Source organism: Plecotus auritus (genome assembly GCF_963455305.1).
Source record: "Plecotus auritus genome assembly, chromosome: 3".
Classification (NCBI taxonomy): domain Eukaryota; kingdom Metazoa; phylum Chordata; class Mammalia; order Chiroptera; family Vespertilionidae; genus Plecotus; species Plecotus auritus.
Window position 1 is genome coordinate 222,446,902 of NC_137772.1, and position 24,590 is coordinate 222,471,491.

General features: G+C 41.9%; 1 protein-coding gene across 1 annotated transcript in view; it reads right to left on the minus strand.

The window, feature by feature from the left end:
• Window positions 1-2,936: 2,936 nt before the first annotated feature.
• Window positions 2,937-24,590, minus strand: part of SLC25A17 (solute carrier family 25 member 17) — a 37,216-nt gene continuing 15,562 nt past the window's right edge. The window contains exons 3-9 of the mRNA XM_080660860.1: window positions 23,444-23,510; window positions 21,513-21,664; window positions 11,480-11,596; window positions 9,832-9,977; window positions 9,651-9,746; window positions 6,777-6,859; window positions 2,937-4,020 (exon numbers count right to left, since the gene is read on the minus strand). Of these exons, the coding sequence (XP_080516986.1) occupies window positions 3,873-4,020; window positions 6,777-6,859; window positions 9,651-9,746; window positions 9,832-9,977; window positions 11,480-11,596; window positions 21,513-21,664; window positions 23,444-23,510 (809 nt within the window). The 3' untranslated portion in view covers window positions 2,937-3,872. The remainder of the gene's footprint in view (window positions 4,021-6,776; window positions 6,860-9,650; window positions 9,747-9,831; window positions 9,978-11,479; window positions 11,597-21,512; window positions 21,665-23,443; window positions 23,511-24,590) is intronic.

A 24,590-nucleotide genomic window follows, 5' to 3' on the forward strand; every position in this document is an offset into this window, starting at 1 on the left:
TCACTGAACCATATCTATCCAAACAGCCGTATCCCTCATCCATCCTATATAATAAAAGGGTAATATGCAAATTGACCCTAGGCGGAACGACCAGGAATGACTGGTCGCTATGATGTGCACTGACCACCAGGGGGCAGACGCTCAACACAGGAACTGCTCCCTGGTGGTCAGTGCACTTCCACAGGGGGAGCACCGCTCAGCCAGAAGCTGGCTCATGGCTGACCAGTGCAGTGGCAGTGGTGGGAGCTTCTCCCACCTTCGCAGCAGCGCTAAGGATGCCTGACTATGGGGAGCGGGCCTAAGCCATTAGTCGGACATCCCGTGAGGGCTCCCGGGCTGCCATAGGGATGTCTGACTGCCAACTTAGTCCTGCTCTCCCGGGGAATGGGCCTAAGCCAGCAAGTGGACATCCTCTGAGGGCTCCTAGGCTGCCAGAGGGATGTCTGACTGCCAGCTTGGGCCTGATCCCCTAGGGAGTGGGCCTAAGCCATCAGTTGGACATCCCCCAAGGGGTCCCGGGTGCAGCCTGGGCTGAGGGACCTGTCGAGTGCACGAATTTTTGTGCACCAACATTTATCTAGCTCTTCTCATGTGTCAAGCACTGCGCTAAACAATTTATATGATCTTATTTAATCCTCACAACCACATTATGAGGTAGTTTTATCACGATCTCTATTTCACAGTTGAGGAAGTGAATTTTTATACAAGTTCAGTAATTACTTTGTTCCCACAGCTGGTAAGAAACAGGACCCGAGTTGAACTTAATTCCAGAACCCATTCTTTTTTTTTTTTTTAGAACCCATTCTTTTAATCACTACTTTAGACTATAGGATACTCACTCTAGTCCTGGCTCCAACCAGGCAAGTCATTTGATAATTCAATTTCCTTGTTAATTAAATGGGAATATTGTTATTTGTCCCTACCTATTTCACAGAGATATTGGGATCATAAAAGGAGAAAGTGTATAAGCTTTAAGAAGGAAAATTGCTATATATTGCACTGTCACAAGTTTCACTCAGATCTTCCCTCTCCCACGATCATAAAGGGATCTGCCCTCTTTCCTCTCCCACGATCATAAAGGGATTTAGCTGACATCATTAGCTCTCAAACATCCTCTGAAGTGGGTAGTGAGTATTATTATCTCCACTTATCAAAACACTGAAGCACAAAGAGATGATGTAATTTGCTAGTCAGTGGCAGAGCTGGGAATAAAACCCAAGATTCTAACTCCCACTGCTTATGTTCTTATGGTAATTCCTATTTCTGTGTTTCAAACAACTGTAAAATAGGCATGGGTAAACATTTTCATGTCAATTCAAAACCCAGATTAAATACTTACAGACATTAAATTTTCTACTGCAGTGACACTTATATAATCTCTAAGGTTCTTAATGCTCACACTCTAGAGAAACTGCATAAAGAATCAAAAAGAAAAATTTCAATTTCCCAAATCTAGTTTTCTCAAACACCTTATTAATCAAAGATTGTAAAACTGGGCAAGTCATTACCTAAGTTTCAATTAGTGAGTCTATAAGGGAACATAAAACCTCAGTATTAAGTTGTTCCCTCACAAAATCAGAAAAAAACATCAAATACATTCTCACATCATAAAAATTTAATATCCTATATAATAAAAGGGTAATATGCAAATTGACCGAACAGTGGTATGACCGGTCGCTATGACGCGCACTGACCACCAGGGGGCAGACACTCAATGCAGGAGCTGCCCCCTACTGGTCAGTGCGCTCCCATATGGGGAGTTCCCCTCAGCCACAATCCAGGCTGACAGCTGGCGAGCGCAGTGGCCTGCCTCCACAGCAGTGCTAAGGATGTCTGATTGACAGATTGGGCCTGATCCCCATGGGGAGCGGGCCTAATCCATCAGTCAGACATCCCCCGAGGGCTCCCAGACTGCGAAAGGGCGTAGGCTGGGCTGAGGGGACCCCCCTCTGAGTACACAAATGTCGTGCACCGGGCCTCTAGTAACTATATAATTTGACTTGGAAATTATGCAAACATACCATTCCACAATACCTGAGCTCAAAATTCAAGTTCCAATGTGAATTGTATAATTAAAACAAAAACAAAAGTACACACGGCACCTTTATCATCATTCTTCTCCTGCATAAAAATCAAAATCAATTCTGTGCTTCCCACCCAAGCCCCACCACAGATACTCACAAACCTTAAGTAAAATAAAAAGTAGTAATGGGCCAATTCTGCCTACCATTCTGTTTTAAATAGAGGACGAGTATTCAGTCTACTCCCCAGTTAGTAGCTCCTCCCAATTCTTGTTTTCTAGGCCAACACAATGATTTTTCAATTATTACTAGTTTGATAATCACATATTTTGAAATTACCAAAGTGGCCAGAGGAAAAAATAACAGAAAGATATTTCTCCTCTCAAAATGGAACTAAATACCACAGTCCACAGATACTTCATTATTACTCTCTCTGATTGAATTATATTTATACATAAAAAGCCTGTCATTTTATTATAGGGATAAAAATTAAGTCACAGGAACCCAAAAAGCTAGTTTACTAATGTGAAGAGTTTGTTTCTTGAGTGGCTTGAGATGTCTAATTCCCTCCTAGCTACACACCACAAGTCCTACCACCTTAACTTGTGCTACGAGGGAAAAGTAAATGACATAGGACTCCCGGTTTTTCCAGAGGTTGTTTTAATACATTAGTCCATCTTTCCTTTGAGAAAAATCTTTGTCTTGGTTTCCATAATTGAAAACAATCCTCTGTTGGGTCAGGTGTGCCAAGGTCTCTGCAACTTTAATGTGAGTATGAATCACCTGTCGATCTTTTTAAAATGCAGACTATAATTCAGAAGATCTGGGCCTGCATGTCCAACCAGCCCTCAATACTACTGCTTGACACACCACACTTTGAGTAGCAGGACTCTAAGGAATGTTTCCCAATAGAAATAATCTCAATCATATGTTTATTGTAAAAAAAAAAAAAAAAAATACAGCCTTCTCCAAGAGTTTGATAAGGGAGATAATATTCCAGAGCCTAAGCAAGATATTTGCTCCCTTCCCCTTTTCTGTGATTTTTACCAGGTAGTTGTCAATTCAATGTAATATCTTAATAAAGGTGCTGACAATATATTGGGGCTTGACTTGATTGAGGCGTGTTTGGATAAACATAACACTTCAAGCCTTTCATAATCAAAGAGTTGATTCAAAATAAATATTTTATAATTACGTCAAATACTAATGAATAAGTGATGTTTACAAATAGTTTATAAGAGAATCATTTGGGATTAATAATTTTAATTTCTCCCACAAAATAAATAGCTCATGTACTAAAGAAGACACCTTTCCTTAAGCAGAAAAAATCCAACAAAAGTAAAATCATGCTCTCATGACATAGTCATAATATTATTTTCAGTGAGGAAAATAACCAGATTAAGACATAAAAGGCATATGAGGAGAATTTCATGGCATAAAATTTGTTCTAGAACCTGGGGGAGAGGTCAGGAAAAGAGAACAGTTGGTAAATTTAAGAAAGATTTTAACTAGAAAAGATTACACACGAGAGCAATAGTCCATTCTTTCTTAATAGTTCATTAGGAAAACTAATCAATCCACAAACTTTTAATTTTAGGTTTTCAATAATGCTTTCTCTTCATATAACCACCAGTCCAACCTCCCCTACAAAATTCAACCAATCATCATAAAAATTAAGTTGGTGACAGGTTCAGTTGGCTATCCTCTATGTATACCCTTAAATACTTTTAAAGCCAACGAGGGTAAAAATTCACGGTGGAAAGAGCAAAAGTAAAAAAAAGAATCACTTCTCTTCGAACAGAAAGAAACGCCCGTCTTGAGCACCTGTCCTCACTCTGCAGGGAAGGTGTCTCAATGCTTGGGTCCGCTCTTCAGCCCCATAACTGTGAAGGTAGCAGCCACCAGTTTCTCATACACAAGGAACATGAGAGCAGCAGTGAGGACCGTCTGTAGCAGTTTGGCTTCAAGTCCTTTGTAGAGTCCTATTAGTCCAAATCTCCTAAAAGAAAACAAGTTTGAAACATAAAATAAAAGATTTTCTTTGTAAAAACTCCTGCATCAAAGAAACAGTCGCTACTTGGATGGCGACTTTGCGAAGGTTTATCTTCAGGATTAAAACAAGCAATGGAAGTTTTAGATAGTAACAGACTTCTGTTGTCAAACTATTTATTATCTGTCAAGGCACTTGAAGACCGATTAAAGTTCAGTATTCACAAGCCACCAATCCTTTTGTCTTTATAATCACCATCAATTAGCAGAATGCTGACAATATCCCAGATAGAACGCAAATCCTAAAACCATCTTAATGCCAAGATCTAAGATCTAAGAACTTTTAGATCTTTAACACTCTCGCAACTCAGTTATTTCAACTTAATAGTCCTTAAATGGTAGGAAAACTGCAAATTGTTTCAGATCATCTTAGCTTCAACAAAACTAGGCAAAATGACAAAAGTGAAAGCTACCTGTTTTTCAGTCTTCCTATACATTTGGTCTTCCAACCCAGGGGTTCTCAAAGGTAGCGTACTACATCAGAATCACCTGAAGGGCTTATTAAACCACAGATTGCTGGGTCACATCCCCAGAGTTTCTGATTTATTAAGCCTGGGATGGGACTCAAGAATCTGCATTTCTAATAAATCCCCAGGTGGAGACCAGCCATTTAGAACCACTGCTCTAACCACAGAGAAGACTGCTTCAGCTAAAACCAAAAGCTCAGAGTAAATGATTTCTCCACAGCTGCTGCAAGTTGAGAGTGAACTGATCGCATATGCTAGTTCATCAGCAACTCCAGGCCTATATACAGCATGAACACTGAGATAGTACAGTTGATCAAGTGCTCCATGCACAAGCTATTCTACATTTTATTTGCTATGTGTGAAAACCTATTATTTGGGGCAAATCATGTGATAAATAGCAATGAAAAGCCTTGACTCATGAATTGCTAGTTCATTCATTAACGTGAATTATGTTCCCCCAAGAAAGTCCACTTCAGTGTTTCTCAAGGTGAAGTCTGCTGTGAGATAACAGAAAGTATGTATATTGGTCTCTGCCCCTGGTTCCTGGCACAGAGAGCTCCTAAAACCCTTGTGATTACTGGAGTGATAAGAGCAACAGGATCATCTCTTGTTCTAATATTTGGTCTCTGACCCCGGATCCTGACAGAGTCTCTAAATATCAGAATATCCTGGGTAATTGCAGTGTCTTCTATTGTAATGAGATGACTCTTGGTGGGCTCCTGGATGGCGCAGGAGGGTATGTGGGGGGCGGGGGGTAAGCCATGATCAGAAGCTTGGAATTCTGAGCCCCACCTCCATCCTCCAGAAAGGGGAGAGAGCCAAAGAGTTGACAGATTGTGCCCACATGATGAAACCTTCATAAAACCCAACAGTATGGGGTTCAAAGAGCTCTCAGGTGGGTGAACACATCCACGCCCTGGAAGGGTGATGCTCTCCAACTCCATGGGCACAGATGCTCCTGTGATGGGACCTTCCCAGACCTCACCCTGTGTAGCTCTTCATCTGGCTGTTCATGTATCATGACACCCTTTAATAAAATGGTAACATAAATGTGTCCTGAGATCTGTGAGACACTCTAGCAAACAATTAAATCCCAGGATGGAGGGATGGGAACCTCAGAGTTGTAGCCAAGTCGGACAGAAGCTATGATGAGTTCTGACTGATGTACATACCCACAAAACCATCACTACATTCAAGATAGTGAACATATTATCACCCCCCAAAGTATCCTCAGGTCTCTTTGTAATCATCCTCCTACCCCGGCCCCAGGTAACTACTGATTTGCTTTCTGTCACTACGGATCTGCATTTTCTAAGTTTTATATAAGTGGAATCATGTCTGACTGCTTTCACTCGGCATAATTATTTTGAGATTCATCCATGTTGCTGCATGAATCAATAATTCCTATTTTTTTATTTCTCAGTATGCCATTATATAGAAATATCACAATTTATGTATCTATTCACCTGACGATGAACATTTGAGTTGTTTCCAGTTTTTGACTCTTACAAATAAAGCTGCTATTAACATCTGTGTACAAGTTTTTGTGCAGACACATTTCATGTCCCTTGGGTCAATACCTTGAGGTGGAATGGCTGGGTCCTATGGGAAGTGTGTCTAACTTCTTAAGAAAATGCCAAGCTGCTTTCCAAATGCCGAGCTATATTCCCACTTCCTCTTTCAAAGGAGGCTCCTGCCTTATTTGATGTCCCTAAGGATCAGTTTCTTGAAACAAAACAAGGAAATGACGAAAGTACATGCCTCACAGGACTACTGTTCGGATTAAGTGATATTGCCCACATAAAGCATCAAGATCAGTGTCTGCCACAAAGCAAACACTCAAAAATGTTACTCTTATCATCATCATTACTATCATAATTATAATTGTTATTACTCTCCCTACTCCCCGCTTCCTTCCTTACTATGACTGCTGCTCTATAATTCCTGCTTATTTCTATCTCTGAGAGAGACCACAGGGATATGCCACTCAAGCAGAACAGTATATTAGATTTTGGAGGGTTCCCGTTATACAGGAGTTCTGCATATTTATAACAAAGTACAAGGACCTAAACTTTTCCCTAATTTTCCAAAGTACTGTCATATTGCACCAAACCCCTAAAATGAGAAATGTCTAAGCACAGAATCCAAGGGAGAGGTTTCCAGGCTGCCACTGAAAAGGCAGTAGTGCAAGGTCAGCAAACCCAACCGCTCCCCAGCAGAGGGGCTGTTGAAAACGCACCTTACTCGCTGGTGAAGAAGATAGAGAACATTGCGAAGACTGCCCAATGTTCTGTTTTCTGGGTTGAGTCTGTGACGTCCAAACTGGGGAAGGATAAAAAAAAAAAAAAGACTGTGTAGTACTGCTTTCTTTATCTTAATTTGTACCTGCAGAGTAAATTCTGTTGGGAGTGATGTCTTACACACCATACAGTAATAAAAATATCCAATTAGTATGTAGATTGAATTAATCCTCTATGTTTCAGTGAAATAAGTGAAAACAAGAAATATGTTTCAATGAAGCAAGCAAGAGAATTTTCACTTTACAGAGCATTATGGGGAAAATTCTACCTCAAAAGAAAAAATATGTGCCCGTGATGAAGATATAAATATTGATGGTATGTATGGCTTAACTTCCAGTCCTTTAAGACGTTCTGATAAATACTAACCAGTTAGAACCACTAAAGTTTAAGCTCTTCACATTGTTATGTTTATATGATAAAGGGTCAAAATACATTATTTGAATGCTACTGAATTCCTTTATATTAAGTACTAAGTTTTAAATAGTATATTAGTAAAAATACTTTTAAGAGGTTATAATTTTTTGAACTGACATACTCTCACTACTACCCCCATTTTATCCATTGATGAGTTCTTTGAATTTTTTTCTCCAAAACAGATCATGACTCTTTTTAAAAAAAACATATTTTTATTGATTTCAGAGAGGAAGAGAGAGATAGAAACATCAATGATGAGAATCATTGATCGGCTGCCTTCTGCACACCCCACACTGGGGATCGAGCCCGCAATACGGGCATATGCCCTGACCAGGAATCGAACCGTAACCTCCTGGTTCATAGGTCAACGCTCAACCACTGAGCTATGCCCGCTGGGCCAGATCATAACTCTTTCCATATCTCCTCTCTCCTCTCCACTGCTACCACTTTAATCTAGGCTACCATCACCTCTCGTCTGTATTGCTGAAATGGCCTCTTACTGATTCCCAGCCCCCTTTTCTCTTAGCCTCTGACCAATTCATCGGAATAGCCACACTGATCTAGAATTGTAAATCAGAATACATTACTCCCTAGTGTAAAACCCTTCAAAGGCTTCCCACGAATTGCGAATTGCGAGTAAACTCTAGACCAGCCTTGGGCAAACTACGGCCCGCGGGCCGGATCCGGCTGTTCTATCCGGTTCTCTTGCTCTCCCCTCCGCTCCTTTACTTTGAATTTATATTAGTTCACACAAACACTCCATCCATGCTTTTGTTCCGGCCCTCCGGTCCAGTTTAAGAACCCATTGTGGCCACCGAAACCGGTTTGGCTCAGTGGATAGGGCGTCACCTGCGGACTGAGGGGTCCCGGGTTTGATTCCGGTCGGGGGCATGTGCCTTGGTTGCGGGCACATCCCCAGTAGGAGGTGTGCAGGAGGCAGCTGATCGATGTTTCTCTCTCATTGATGTTTCTAGCTCTCTATCCCTCTCCCTTCCTCTCTGTAAAAAAATATCAATAAAATATATTAAAAAAAAAAAAAAAAGAACCCATTGTGGCCCTCGAGTCAAAAAGTTTGCCCACCCCTGCTCTAGACCTTCCCTGCTACTTTGCCAATCTCATCCTAAGCCATTCTCTACCCACAAGTGGCCTCCTTTCAGTTTTTAGGATTCACCAAACTCTTAGCACATCATGTTTCCTCTACCTACAATGCTCTTCGCATAGCTGGATCCTTATCTCACTTTAAGTCTTGAAATGCCTCCTCTGAGGAACCCATCCCAACCACCCTATCTAAGGAGATCCCCATCAAGCACCTCTCCACCAAGTCACAGAATGCTGCTTACTTTCTTCGTAGTTATGTTCTCAGTTTGTATTTATTTTGCTTATTTACTTGTTCATTCTCTCCTCAATTACCTCCGTGGAGGCAGGGATTATGACTATTTTATTCACCACGTGTACCCAGATCTTCACACGGAGTGGGCACTTAATAAACATTTCGATGAATAACCCAGAAATTTGAAAGTGTCCAAAAAAGCAAAACCATTAGCAGATGCAGAGATGCAGACCTTGTGAAGACCCTGACTGGTAAGATCATCACCCTTGAGGTTGAGCCCAGTGACACCACTGAGAATGTCAAAGCTAAATCCAAAACAAGGAGGGCATCCTTCCTGACCAGCAGTGTCTGATTTTTGCAGGCAAGCCCCTGGAGGATGGCCACACTATCTTAGACCACAATATTCAGAGAGTCCCCCCTGCACTTGGTGCTTTGTTTGAGGGGTGGCATCAGCAAAGCCTCCCTCCGCCAGCTAGCCTACAAGTATGACTGCGACAAGATTACACCTGCCTGCACCCCTGTGCTGTCAACTGTCGCCAAGAAGAAGGGAGGCCACACCAACAACCTGCGCCCCAAGAAGAAGTTAAATAAGGCCCCTCCACCACCTCCTCGGGGCAACAGGGCAGCCTTCTGGCTGAACGGTGACCCTGGGGCCTCAATAAAATTTCTCTTTCGTTGACTGCAGCAGTAAAAAAAAAAAAAAAAAAAAGCAAAACCATTAATACCTTTAAAATAAACTACAGAAATCAACCTCTGATTTTGTAAAGGATAATTTGCCCTGGGCACCAAGCAAATTAGCTTGAATGAGAAGGATGCAAACTTATACTTTCCTGAGTGAGTCAAGAATCTTCCTCTACATTTGGGTTTTCTGAGACACTATGTTACTTAAGAAATTGCAAATGTAAACTTCGTTCCAAATCAAATAGGACACCAAGTGATAGCCAGCCTGGTTAGCAGAATATAAGACAAATCGGAAAATGAATGAGGAATGCTTAACTTGCTTTAAACAGAGAAACCACGTATTTTAGAATGCTGTTTGACTAAATGCAAGAAGAACCCCAGCACTCACCCTCAGAATCGACTGTACTGTCTGCATGGGATAGGTAACTGTGGTGGCAATCGCTTTGGCTACTGCACCAATGATGAACACATCCAAAGAAGAAAGCTGGAAAGCAAAGAAAGACGAATCATGTCAATCTAAACAGTAAGAACAGGAGATTACTGTTTGCTGCTTTCAAAATCAGTATTACCTTCATTCGTTTCTTTAAAAGTTGCCGTTTTAAACCTTCATAGAACATGAACTGGATGGCAGGATTGAAAACCAGCAGCAAGGAGGGAAACGTGCCATTCCATAAAGACAAGATTCCTTCATCTCGAATGATCTGCTGAAAAGCATCTAAGCAAGAAATCAAGGACAATCTGATGACAATCGCATAACTAGAGAAGACAAGGCGAATTCTGTTCAAATGGTTCTATCAAGATTTCCTTCTTGCCCAGCTGGCATGGCTCAGTGGTTAAGTGTTGACCTATGAACCAGGAGGTCATGGTTCAATTCCCAGTCAGGATATATGCCCGGGTTGTGGGCTCGATCCCCAGTGTGGGGCATGCAGGAGGCAGCCGATCAATGATTCTTTCTCATCACTGATGTTTCTCTCTCTCTCTCCCTCTCCCTTCCTCTCTGAAATCAATAAAAAATATATATCTTTAAAAAAAAAAGATTTCCTTCTTGTAATGATATTTTAGGGGCAAGTTCATCAGTTAACTACTTTTTGATAATTATCAGATACTGACAGTCACCAAGTTGTTGAGAGACAACTTCAATCAGGGAACTCCTTTTGACAATCTGGAGTCAGAATGTCAAGCTTTCCTAAGTAATCACCAACACTGGAAACTCTGTATTACAGAGAATTGTGAACTGATAGCCTGTGTTTCACAACAAAGGCCAGTAAAACAAATAACCACATAGTTCCTTGGAGTCCATTTATAGGACTGACTTGTAAGAAAATCACTGTCATTGCAAACACAGGAAAGGGGAGCGGGGCAGTGTGGTACTATTAGAAGCAGAAGCTCATGGATAGCAGACATTAACCTGGTATCTTTATCTAAAGCTAACACTAGGGAAAAAGTACAGTAGATTATTCTTCAGATATACTCAACCCCTCTCACCCACACTCCAAGGCAGTAGTTACTTCTCTACCCCATGGCTTTGAGCTTGGCCATGTAATATGCTTTGGCCAACTGGATTAGCAGTCAAGATTCAAAAAAGGACTCGAAGTATGCTTGTATGACTGGGTGTGTCCTCTTGTGCATCACCATTTCCAAGAGAAGAATATGCTCAAGCTGGTGCCAGGAAGGTGATGAGACACATGGAGCTGAGACTCCCAGGCTGGGGTTTGACTAGAGGAGTCAAATCCCTGTCAATTCTAAGACACATGAGCTAAACAAATGCTTACTATTGAATGTTGAGATTTGAGGTTGTCTTTTATATAAGACTAGAGGCCCAGTGCACGAAATTAATGCACTCGGTGGCGGGGGGTGGGGGGGATGTCCCTCAGCCCGGCCTGCGCCCTCTCGCAGTCCGGGAGCCCTCGAGGGATGTATGACTGATGGCTTAGCACTGCTGAGGAGGTGGGAAAGGCTCCCGCCACCGCTGCTGCGCTTGCTAGCCATGAGCCTGGCTTCTGGCAGAGTGGAGTTCCCCTGTGGGAGTGCACTGACCATCAGGGGGCAGCTCCTGCATTGAGCGTTTGCCCCCTGGTGGTCAGTGCGCGTCACAGAGACCGGTCGTTCCGCCGTTCAGTCGATTTGTATATTAGCTTTTCATTATATAGAATTATTGTGGCAATAAATTCCAAATACAAAGAAAACCCTTAAATAGAAACTCACAGAGACACTTACCAATAATACCTCTGTAGTTGGTTGGTACAATGTCTTCATTCCTAAATTTTGCCCCTTGCAGCTTTAGTCTGGTGTTTACCACCCAGAGTGGAGTTGTCAGCAACACATTCACCACTCCTTTAAAAAGAAAGGGGGAGAGACAAAGAGGAAGCAAAATGTAACCTTTTGAGCTTTGCTGTCTTATATGGAAGCTACATACCAACGTTTCATTTATTCTTCTGCCACTGACCTACTAGGAGAGCCAGGGTACCGCGTCTCTTTGTGCGAGCGTACAACACAAGCCACTACTGTTAGAAGCAATGCAGAAGACTTGCCGATGGCAAAATGGCTGGCAGTAGTACCTCTCCTCATGAAATGAGTGGTAAGTTTCTTTATTTGTGTAACAGGAGGTAATCTGTCAATTTATATAGCATCTAAAGTGGCAATTTTGATACAGTTTTAAATACAATTTTTCAAAAACAGCTTTAAGAGACAAGTTGTTTATTGATCACATGCTAAGTCCATGACAACATCAGATAAAACACACAATTAACAATTCTCTCATAAGTAGCTTACATGGTTTTAAGTGAGTATGGATCTGATATAATGGGTAACAAGTGGTGACATTGGAAAGTGCTTCAACAGGGACTAGATGATTACAAAAAGAGTTCCTCATCACTTAGGGCAGTGGTCGGCAAACTGCGGCTTGCGAGCCACGTGTGGCTCTTTGGCCCCTTGAGTGTGGCTCTTCCACAAAATACCATGGCCCGGGCACGTCTATTTTGAAGAAGTGACGTTAGAAGAAGTTTAAGTTTAAAAAATTTGGCTCTCAAAAGAAATTTCAATCGTCGTACTGTTGATATTTGGCTCTGTTGACTAATGAGTTTGCCGACCACTGACTTAGGACAGGCAGGCAGCAAGCAGTAGTTATGAACTGTCATAAAACACCTGCAACAGCTTTGCAAGCATCATGATCCTTACAAGCTTAAGAATGGGGATCATGGCCCCCCAAGGGTGCCTCAGAGTGGAACAATACAATGATTCAGATGCTTCTTTTTGAAAACACATGATCCCAATTTAACACCATCTTGAGATATTAATATATTCCTCATGAGTCCTGAAATGATTAAAAAACAACAACACCAAAACAGAGTTGTAACAAAGTGTCTGACACACAGTATATACTTTATAAATATTTGTCAAATAAATATAGAACAAATGAACCTATGAACAAACTCAGCAAACACCCATACATGGAGCTATCTGGCCCTAGTCATGCTGTGAAGAACCAAGAGCTGCAATCCTAAAGCAAGAGAAATCTCCTTTACTAAAAGTCATTTAAACATAATAGGAGAAAGGTTTTGATTTAAGGCAGTGGTTGGCAAACTCATTAGTCAACAGAGCCAAGTATCAACAGTACGATTGAAATTTCTTTTGAGAGCCAAATTTTTTAAACTTAAACTATATAGGTAGGTACACTGTTATTAACTTAATTAGGGTACGTGGTATTCTGTGGAAGAGCCACACTCTAGGGGCCAAAGAGCCACATGTGGCTCGCAAGCCACAGTTTGCCGACCACTGATTTAAGGAATCTGAAAACATACTACAGTCAAACCTCGGTTCTCGAATGTCTCCCATCTCGAACAATTTGGTTCTTGACCAAGTTGTTCATAGGAAAAAAGGTCTCAGTTTTCTAACAGAACTTCAGTTCTCAACCTGACAACCCTTTCATGCGGACACATCAGCATGACAAAAACATCCCTCAGGCCACAAACAAAGGAGAAAGTTCCAGTCAGTTTACTGCTAAACCTCCTTTGTGAACATCTCAGGAAATCAGGAAAGCGGGCTGTGAATATTTTAATGTCTTGTGTGTTTTGTTTGCTTTTGTTGCTGGTGAAATGTACACTTACAACAATTTTAAAACATAAAGAGGCCATCAAGTGTGCTGAAGTTGCTAAGGGTGTGAAAGTGCGCATAGAACAGCGATCACAGGCTATGGAAGAGGTAGGAAAAACTGTTGTTGATTGGGATAAGTGTGAAGCAGTTAGCTGGTTACAATTTCAGAGGCAATGCTATGTGAAAAAGCAAGATGCCACCCTCCTGGAACGAGTGCTGAAAGTGATTCACTTAAGGCTAGTAGGGAGTGGTTCGATAAATTTAGGAAAAGAAGTATTTGCTTATAGATTAAACAGTACATTAGAAAGTTTAAAACAGGGAACCATTTAAGGGTCTGGAATGGATTAATTCGATTGACATTATTTCTAACAGAAAAAAATGATCTGGTTTTCGAACAAATCGTTTCTCAAACAGCCTTCTGGAACAAATTAAGTTCGAGAACCAAGGTTCCACTGTACACAGAAAATACAGTCTAACCAAGAATAAGCCTGTGTGACAGCCAAGATATTAAAATTGTTTTCATTTGTCGCATACAGAGCAAAAGTAAAATATTTTGCTACTGCTCTCTTGGAAGCATTATGGGAACATATTTCTCAAAATAAGAGACATTATCAAATAATTTTATGAGCTGTATTTGTCATATTTTTATAGAGTGGCATTCTACGAAGAAGTCATCATTAATTAGGACTCAATATATTCATATATTGTCATTTTAGGCATTGATCATAATCTGAATAAGTCTTAACTTATTCAGAAATTCCTGCTGGTCTCATTTTTTAAAAGTACCAGTGCCCAAGAGGCCAAGATAAAAGAATATCAATACATGCATCATTTGCTCAGACTTTATAATGTACTAGAGGCCCGGTGCACAAAATTCATGCATTCGGGGGGCTGGGGGGGCGTCCCTCAGCCCGGATTGCGAGAGGGTGCAGGCCAGGCCAAGGGTCCCCACTGATGCACAATCAGGGTCAGGGAGGGATGGGGGGAGGTTGGCCAGCCAGGGAGGGACAGTGGAAGGGCTCCAGGGCGTGTTCGCCTGTCTCGCTCAGTCCCAATAGGCTGGACCCCAGCAGCAAGCTAACCTACCAGTCAGAGCATCTGCCCCCTGGTGGTCAGTGCACGTCATACCAACTGGTCAACCGGTTGACTGTCTGCCACCTGGTGGTCAGTGCATGTCATAGTGAGCGGTTGAGTGGCCTTAGCATATCATTACCATATTATGCTTTGATTGGTTGAATGGCTGACCGGATACTGGACTTAGCATATTAGGCTTTTATATAGGATTCCTACTCAATGCATGGTACACATCACTTAACAGAAAAATCAATAGCCAGCAAAACCAGACTAAAAAGTGCTACTGAGCAAACTGCATTTTTTTTATAGATGAAGACAGGAGAGTTCAGAAGCAGAGATCACAAGAGTCCATGGATACTGTAGGCAGGCACAGTGTACAGGAAAGATTAACATGGATGGTGTGATGGTACGTACAGGCAGGCTAAATAGCCATCTCAGGCGGTGATTAAAGGAAATTTTAATTTATTTAGAGAAAAGAGATGGAGGGTGGGATATCCGAAGGGAAGGGCTGCATAGCACGGAGCCAAGGGGACATAGGGTCGATGATGGCAGCAAAAATTTACTTAGGCAACAGGAAAGCCTAGGCTGGGCTGCTCTGGCTCACTGAGAAGTCAAAGAGAAGGGGGCCTTGGAGACAGGTTCAGGGCGTTAGCCTGGGATGAGCTGTTGCTGCCCACTGCTCCCCTGGATGCAAGTCTCATGGGGTCCCTTAGAGGTTAGGGGATGCATGCCTGTGGAGGAAGGAGCGGGAGAAGGGAATGAGAAGGTAGTGATCCTTGGAGGGTGGGGGGAGGGAGGCAAGGGAAAGGCACAGGTGTGCTCCCTCCAGCCAAAGGGTTTTAAGGGTGGAGATTTTAGGGGCGGTCCCAGGGGAGCATGGTAAGAGAATATTCAGCAGCTTTCCAGGTGTGTCCTTTCAGGATTGTGGTCTCCACTGATTGACTGGCTGGCACCAGGACATGGGTGGTGCCAGCCAATCAATGAGTTGGTCCTGAGGTCAGCCATGGGGTTGCTGGTCTGGTTTTGCTGCTTTTCTCGGCCTGGAGCTGAAATACAACTGAAGCCTGGAGGTTATCTTTAGGGAGGAAAAGGTCAGGGGGTCTAAACTGCCTGACCACGGATATGCTAGGGGAGGATAGGTTTCCCTGGAGGCAAGGTTCTTGTTTTCCCAATCTTGCCCCTTGCTAGGCATCTGGGCTTTCTGCCCTGGTGAGTTCCTGTACTGGGCCCATTGTCCTTGCTCTGCTCATGTCTGTCTAGCACTACATACCTTTCTTTAAAAATATATATTTTTATTGATTTCAGAGAGGAAGAGAGAGGGAGAGAAAGATAGAAGCATCAATGATAAGAAGGAACTATTGATCAGCTGCCTCCTGCCTGCCCCCCAGTGGGTATCGAGCCTGCAACCCAGGCATGTTCCTTGACCGGAATCGAACCTGAGACTCTTCAATTCACAAGCCAAGTCTCTATCCACTGAGCCAAACCAGCTAGGGCTAGCACTACATATCTTTCTAAACAAATAAAATAGGTTGCCTATTAAATAAATTCTTTAGAAATCAAAATTTCCTTCATGTTCTATTCAAGGAGTAGGCACACAGAAAACATGTCAGAGGCAAGGCAGCCAAGATTAAGATTTAACCATTATTTAAAATTCTATTTTCATATTCCCTTTATTAACACGAGTTGAAAGACTGAGAGGGTCCTAAGGACAATCTCAAGTACAAAAATGCACTACATCATTTAAAGAGAATATAAAATCCTTGTAAGAACATTTTGTGTTTCAAAGCTTTTTATCTGAGAAGTTCAAGTACTCTGTTCATCCTCTAAGCCAAAATAGATAGAGAGGTATTTCTTAAACACTATAATTTTATGAGTTCTTGGAAAAGACACTCAAAATACTTGAGGATCCGAAACTTTATTAGAAACTTACACCCTATGTTATCAAGCAAAGGACAACATTTCAAGTTGGAAAAACAACTATAAATGGTCATGATGAGTGATTCCAACTCTTACTAAAGCATTAAGGATAAGGCTGAAGGATAAAGAATGTTGTCTGCTTATTTATGAGCCTGTATAGAAAAGTCTTTTTCTAGTGCCAGGCTGTGGCTGTTACTTCAGCTCTAAGATGGGAATACAGGGTACTGATTCTTTATCTACTTCATGACAGGAGATTGATTTTCTTCCAGTTCAAATGATTCTATTTTCTTTCTTCTTCTTCTTCTTCTTCTTTTTTTTTTTTTTTTGTTGTAAAAATCATTTACAGGTGAACAGAACCAAAATTAAGACATGAAGAATAACTGAACCCGCTCACAAAAATTATTCACTGATTCAAGGAATAATTAAAACACAGCTATTTATTTCTGAAATCCTCAAAACAAATATTTTATCAGCAGTGAGTCTCCTTTGGTAAGGAGAGAAAACAAAAATGAAGTGCTAATCAGCTATGCACAATGACCCCTGACATAAGAAAATGGCAGATCACGCCCAGCCAGTGTGGCCCAGCAGTTGAGCGGTGACCCAGGAACCAGGAGGTTACCGGTTCGATTCCCGGTCAGGGCACATGCCCAGGGTTGCGGGCTTGATCCCCAGTAGGGGCGTGCAGGAGGCAGCCAATCGATGATGTTTCTATCTCTCTATCCCTCTCCCTTCCTCTCTCTCTAAAAATCAATAAAATACATATTAAAAAAGAAAATAGCAGATCAAGACCATAAATCTAACTATTCGTCTCCCTATGAAAGAATGCAACTAGATAGACAACAGGAACAAATCTCCTTACCAGAGGTAAGGCTGGAGGGCAGGAATATGAACATGAACTGTCACAACGATAACACCACTGGCATTCAAAAATAGTTATTTTTAAAAATCCCAATTGCATATAAATGATCAGTATCTTCTTCATTTAAGTTATCTATAAGGTTCTTTCCCCAAATTCTTCCCCAGGGTATCAAGTTACATGGGTTTTCTTCTGTGAAAATTAATTAATTAATTAAATAAATTTCTAAGTTTCAAGAAGAATTTGAATAACAATATAGGGGTGGGCAAAAGTAGGTATACAGTTGTTTGTATGAAAAAACATATGCAGGTTACGATTATAATAATACAAGAATAAACTGTTTTGTATACTCACAACCTGCACACCTACTTTTGCCCACCCCTGTACTGTTCCTAGTTTTCCTTGGAAATAATGAAACTTAGGAGAAAAAGATGGCGGCTGGCAGGACGGAGGAACTCATCAACACCACCAACCAGACAGGCCTTGGAACTGCCCCGCGACCCAGCAGCCACTCCAGCCAAAATCCTGCTACCCCAGCTGCAGACCCGTGGACCCTGGGACCTCCACCTCCAAAGGTGCACCGCTCGGCAGCACAAGACACCCATGAAAAATATACATGGTGTCAAAACAAGCCAAAGGAAAATCATTTGGGCAAAAACTGAAAAAGGATCCCAAGTCAAATTTATAGAAAAGATTCCTTTATTAACTTTTGGTCGAGAATATGTTTGTATATTTTCAAAAAACAACTCCAAGACCATGTGGATTCCTGCAACAGAGAGGAACTGACAGGACTGCTCCAGCCATGAAGACAGAAGAGAAACAGTCCAGAGATGGAAGATGCTGACGATGCCTTGCCATACTAGCAGTCAACAGCTGTGCGTCGCAGCAGGTTGCCCAGGACCAAACCAGAGAGGGTCGGACCTGCATTACCACCATTTGTCCACCATCCAGAACTGAAATATCATTGCTGACATGTACACATAAGGAACTGTTTGACACTGAAATTGGGACTCAAAAGAACTGCTGGCCCAGAAAGAAACTCACTACAGACTGATTCATTTGCCTCTCAGCATAATCGTTGTTTGTCTCATTTTCAATTCTTATAAGTGTATTTCTAATATCACATGATCTCACTCATCTAGGGGAAATAATGAACAACATAACTGATGAACAAAAACAGACCCGGAGACAGGGAAGCATCAATCAGACTGTCAAACCTCAGAGGGAAGGTAGGGGAGGGTGGGGGTAAAGGGAAGAGATCAACCAAAGGACTTGTATGCATGCATATAAGCCTAACCAGTGGTCACAGACAACAGGGGGGTGGGGGCATGCGTGGGGAGGGGTTTGGGATGGGAATGGGGAGATGAAGACAAATATGTGATACCTTAATCAATAAAAAAATTAATAAAAAATAAAAAAATAATAATGAAACTTATTTCTACAGTTATTATAATACAACTAGAGGCCCGGCGCACAAAATTTGTGCATGGGGGTGTGTGTCCCTCAGCCCAGCCTGCACCCTCTCCAATCTGGGACCCCTTGAGGGATGTCCGACTGCCTGTTTAGGCCCAATCCTACTGAGATCGGGCCTAAACGGGCAGTTGGACATCCCTCTCACAATCCAGGACTGCTGGCTCCCAACTGCTCACCTGCATGCCTTCCTGATTGCCCCTAATCGCTTCTGCCTGCCAGCCTGATCACCCCCTAACCATTCCCCTGCCAGCCTGATTGATGCCTAACTGCTCCCCTGCCAGCCTGTTTGCCCCTAACTGCCCTCCCCTGAAGGCCTGGTCACCCCTAAATGCCTGCCCCTGCAGGCCTGGTACCCCTCAACTGCCCTCCCCTGCAGGCCTGGGTCCCCCTCAACTTCCCTCCTCTGCCGACCTGGTCACCCCTAACTGCCCTCCCCTGCAGGCTTGATTGCCCCCAACTGCCCTCCCTTGCAGGCCTGGTCCCTCCCACTGCCCTCCCCTGCTGGCCTGATCGCCCACAACTGCCCTCCCTTGCAGGCCTGGTCCCTCCCAACTGCCCTCCCTTGCTGGCCATCTTGTGGCGGCCATCTTGTGTCCACATGGGGGCAGCCATCTTTGACCACATGAGGGCAGCCATCTTGTGTGTTGGAGTGATGGTCAATTTGCATATTACTCTTTTATTAGATAGGATGATAGGGGCTCACAGAAGGAAGTAAAAGCTATTCTAATTATTGTAAGAATGCATAGGTATTAAGATATAAAAAATGTTATAAGGAGAAGTTTAAAACTCACAAAAGTAAGTTCCAAGGAATTCCCTACCTTCAGAAACTCATTTGACCAAGGTTCTCAACTGTGACACTACTAACATTTTGGGCTAGATAATTCTTTATTTGGGTGTGTGTGAGGGGTGCTATTGTGTAAGATGGTTAGCAGTATCCCTGATCTACCCACTAGATGCCAGTAACACCTCCCCAGTTGTGACAACCAAAACTATCTCCAGACATCTGCCATACGGTCCATGTGGGTCAAATCAGCCTCAATTGAGAACCACTGTTCTAACCCAATTACCAAGTGATTATTCACTTTATTTTTGAAAGTTTCAAAAGACAACTCTCACACCAATGATCTATTTTCTCTAAGCCCTGTTAGAAATGTTATTTTTATTGATATTAAGTCTATATTCTTAAACAACTGGAAACATATATGACATTAGCTAGTAAATGATTTTTACCCAAGATATGAATTAGCAACTCTGAAATGACTTTTTGTGTACTGTTATCCTGGCCCAATTCCTTTGGGTAATATGGAACAAGTACAGTCTTTCTTCCACAAGTCATTCGTTCATGGTCTGCTCATCAAATATATATTGTGTGTCTAGTATGTGATCAGCTCTGTCCTAGGTGCTGACGACAGAGCAGTAAATAAAAATAAAATCCCTGTCCTCATGAAGCTTACATTTTAATGTTGTAAGTAAAATATGTAGGATGTTAGAGAATAAGAGTTAAGGAGAAAACTTTAAATTATTGAGGTGTCTATTTCAGACACCGAGGCCATTTTGGGAAAAAGACTTTAAAAGAGGTGAAGGAGTGAGCCAGGCAGTTACCAGGCAGAGGAAATGGCAGGGACATGGGCTCTGAGGCAGAAACATGCCAGGAGTGTTCAGAGAGAAGAGGCAGTGTGGTGCAGTGGTGTGAGGGAAGAGAAGAGTAGGACGGCCAGGTCTTTGACTACAGTGCATTGTAGGACAAGGTAAGGACTTTGGCTTTTACTCTGATCAAGATGGGAAGCAACTGGAGGGCTTTGAGAAATAATATGATTTTGCTTTTGTTTTAACATGATCACACTGGCTGTTATGTTGAATACAGATTAAAGGGGACAAAACTGAAAGCAGAACATCAGTCCAGGAGGCTCTGAAGATAATGCAGTCAAGATTTTATGGTGGTTTGGATTTAGGTATTAGTGGAGACAAGTGATTGCACTTGATACCATATGGAGAGAGAGGCTAGGTGCATGAATTTGTGCACCAGTGGGGTCCCTCGGCCTGGCCTGTGGGATCGAGCCGAAACTGGCTCTCCAACATCCCCCGAGGGGTCCCGGATTGCGAGAGGGCGCAGGCCAGGCCGAGGGACCCCACCGGTGCATGACTGGGGCTGGGGAGGGACGCAGGAGGTTGGCCAGCTGGGGAGGGGCTGCAGGAGGGCTCCAGGGTGTGTCCGGCCCATCTCGCTCAGTCCCAATCAGCTAGACCCCAGCAGCAAGCTAACCTACTGGTCTGAGCATCTGCCCCTTGGTGGTCAGTGCACATCATAGTGAGCAGTTGAGCAGCCTTAGCATACCATTAGCATATCACGCTTTGATTGGTTGAACAGATGACCAGACACTTAGCATATTAGGCTTTTATTATATAGGATATATGTATGTATACATATACACACACACACACACACACACACACACATATATATATATATATTATATATATATACACACATACACACATATATATATATATGTGTGTGTGTGGAAAATAAGCAAGGAAGTTATTGAAATCTCATTTTATTTGGAAAGAAACCTTAACTTCCATATATTCTGGGTATAGGCTGCTAACAGGGATAACTGGTCTTCCTCTCTGGGTTAAAAAGATAAAAATAAGCCAAGTCAGCTCAGAAATAAACATTTGTGTATATGGTCAATGGATCTTCCACAAGGGTGCCAAGACCCACTCAATGAGGAAAGGACAGCATCATCAACAAATGTATTAGCAAAACTGGATATCTACACACAAAAGAATGAAGTTGGAACCTTATCTTATACCACATACAAAAATTGGCTTTGTTACCTGCAACAAATCCAACCACCAGATCTTTTCCAGTAGTAGAATGTTGACCTTTGACCCAGACTGTTTTGAGGCTATTAAAAGTGTAGAAATAGACAAAATTGGAGCAGCAGAGACTGGAGATAACTGGAAACCACCCTCGATATGGGGCCAGGCTAGGGAAAAAACAATAAGTAAAGTAAAGATGATGGACAAAAGCCACTAGAAATGAGTTAAGTCCGAGGAAAGGCTGATCATCATTCACATATTTTCAAAGTTCACTCCTACACTACAATGTACTTTGCACTATACACATCTTACATTCTGAAGGATGCCCAAACCAAATCTTTTCTAGCACTAATAACACCAAAGAAACAATACACTTTCAATGGCTGATTTACTGCTTTCCTTTAGTAAATAACTATGTAATACTAGACAATTTCCTTATGGCTGTTAGCTAATACAGCATCATTCACATTTTATTATAGGGCAATAATATTTAAAATAAAGTAAATATAGAATATAAGTGCAAAAAAAGTGATGAGGGCATATTATAAGAGTACAGGAACCAGACTAAGAGATTCCCACTGGCCAAACCTGGAACAATTTGAGCACCAAAATAATGAAGTTTAGTAATCAATTGTAAATCACTAGTAAAACAGAAATTTCTGAGTCTATATTGATACTAACTAAAGTAACTGCTCAGAGAGTGCTTATAATTGCAAAAGAGGAAACATAAAATTATTCAGTGGCTAACTAGAATCTAAAAAAATCATGATTAGCCCAGCCAGTGTGGCTCAATAGTTGAGCATTGACCTCTGAACGAGGAGGTCACAGTTAGATTCCCAGTCAGGGCTCATGCCCCAGCTGCAGGCTGGATCATGATCCTAAGTAGGGGATGTGTAGGAGGCAGTCGATAAATGATTCTTATCATTGATGTTTCTATCTCTCTCTCCCTCTCCCTTTCTCTCTGAAATTAATAAAAAAAATATTTTTAAAAATCATAATTAACCAATAAAGAGCAGGTGGGCAATATGTGACTCTAGATGTGACATCCTGAGAAGGACACAATATCATCAATGCATTATTCTGGCCCAGGATACAGAGCCTCATCTAATCATGAAGAAACATGAAGCAAACTTACAATAAACAGCATTTTATTTTTTAAAAGCGGGAGGAAGACTGACTATATTCTTTAAAAGTGTCAATGGCAGCCCTGTGTGGCTCAGTTGGTTGAGTGTCATCCTGTGCACCGAAAGGTCGCCAGCTCAATTCCCAGTCAGAGCACATGCCCGGGTTACTGGCTTGATCCCCAGTGGGGGTACATGCAGGAAGCAACCATTGATCCATGTTTCTCTCTTACATCGATGTTTCTCTTTCTCTCCCTCCCTTCCTCTCTCTTTAAAAATAAAAACATATTGGAAAAAAAACTTTTGGCATAAGGGTAAAGGGTTTGGATGTATGAAACTTATTCTAAAATAATTTGGAAAAAATCTGTGTATGGTGTGTGTGTGTGGTACAGAGAGAAAAGGAAGGAGAGAGGAAAGGAGGAAAGAATGCATGAGCAAATGACAAAACAAAAAAAAAGTGTTAACAATAGGTGAATCTGGGTAAAGCATAAACTAGTAATAATCAAGTTTTGCAACTTTTTGTAAATTTGAAATTATTTCCAAATAAAAAGTTAAAACTAGTACATAATCTGGATGCACCTGATAGGAATGAACTATACAACTATTACCTTCTTCAGTTTACGGTACAAAAAAACAAAATATTGATTTCATGGAAGACTCTATAATCAAGATTCAAAATGGCAAACCACAGGACTTGTACTTACAAGTCAGGTGATTGCAAGTTCACAACACTATAAGGCTATGAGAACGTACAGAAAGGAGTGCAGGCCTGTGACTCTCCTAGGGAGGTGCTTTTCTAACAAAGATGAAGGCGGTAGTACTCACAGGCCTTCTTCTTTAATGATCTCCAGGAGCACCATGTGTGTAGTTTTGGACTTTCTTTTCTCATCAACTACAAGAGAAAAAATGTATCTGTTCTTCATGGATCATAGAATTTTAATTCAATACCTAACACCCAAAGTAAAAGATGTGACAAAAGCCCTGGCTGGTTTGGCTCAGTGGATAGAGCGTCGGCCTCCGGATTGAAGGGTCCCAAGTTCGATTCCGGTCAAGGGCACATGCCTGGGTTGCGGGCTCGATCCCCAGTGGAGGACATGCAGGAGGCAGCCGATCAATGATTCTCTCTCATCATTGATGTTTCTATCTCTCTCTCCCTCTCCTTTCCTCTCTGAAATCAATAAAAATATTTTTTTTAAAAAAAAGATGTGACAAAAGAAATTTATTTCTGGGGGAGGGGGCAGGGTAGGTTGAAGGGATTTAATGGTGGGGGGAGGAAAAGGATATCTGTAATATTTTCAACAATAAAGATAAAATTTAAAAAAAGAAATTTATTTCTTATATTTATAAGGCTCTCTTGTTTCCCCCCCACCCCCAAGTTACATATTCTCATTTTTATCTTAACATCTTACAGAGAGGAAATAAACTACCATCTCCCTTTTAGAAAAAAGGCTGTGGAAACAAAAGTTGTGAAGGACACGTAATTGGCAGCAAAGTCGGGATTAAAGCTCAAGCTTCCAAAAACAGAAAAAAAAAACAAAAACCCTCAAGTTTCCAGCCCTGGCTAGTGTTGCTCAGCTGGTTGGGCATCGTCCAGTGCACTGAAATATTGCCGGTTCAATTCCCACTCAGGGCACATGCCCAGGTTGCCGGCTTGATCCCTGGTAGGGGGTGTGCTAGAGGCAGCCCATCCATGTCTCATTCTCACATCAATGTTTCTCTCTTCCTCTTCCTTCCTCTCTCTCTAAAAATCAATAAAAATAAAAACAAAAAACCTCAAGTTTCCAAAGTTTTAGCCTTGTTGTGCTCTCTCCCTTCCACTCTCTCTAAAAATCAATGGAGAAAATATCCTCGGGTGAGGACTCACAAAAACAACAACAAAAAAGAGTTAAATTGGCCGAAACCGGTTTGGCTCAGTGGATAGAGCGTCGGCCTGCGGACTGAGGGGTCCCGGGTTCGATTCTGGTCAGGGGTG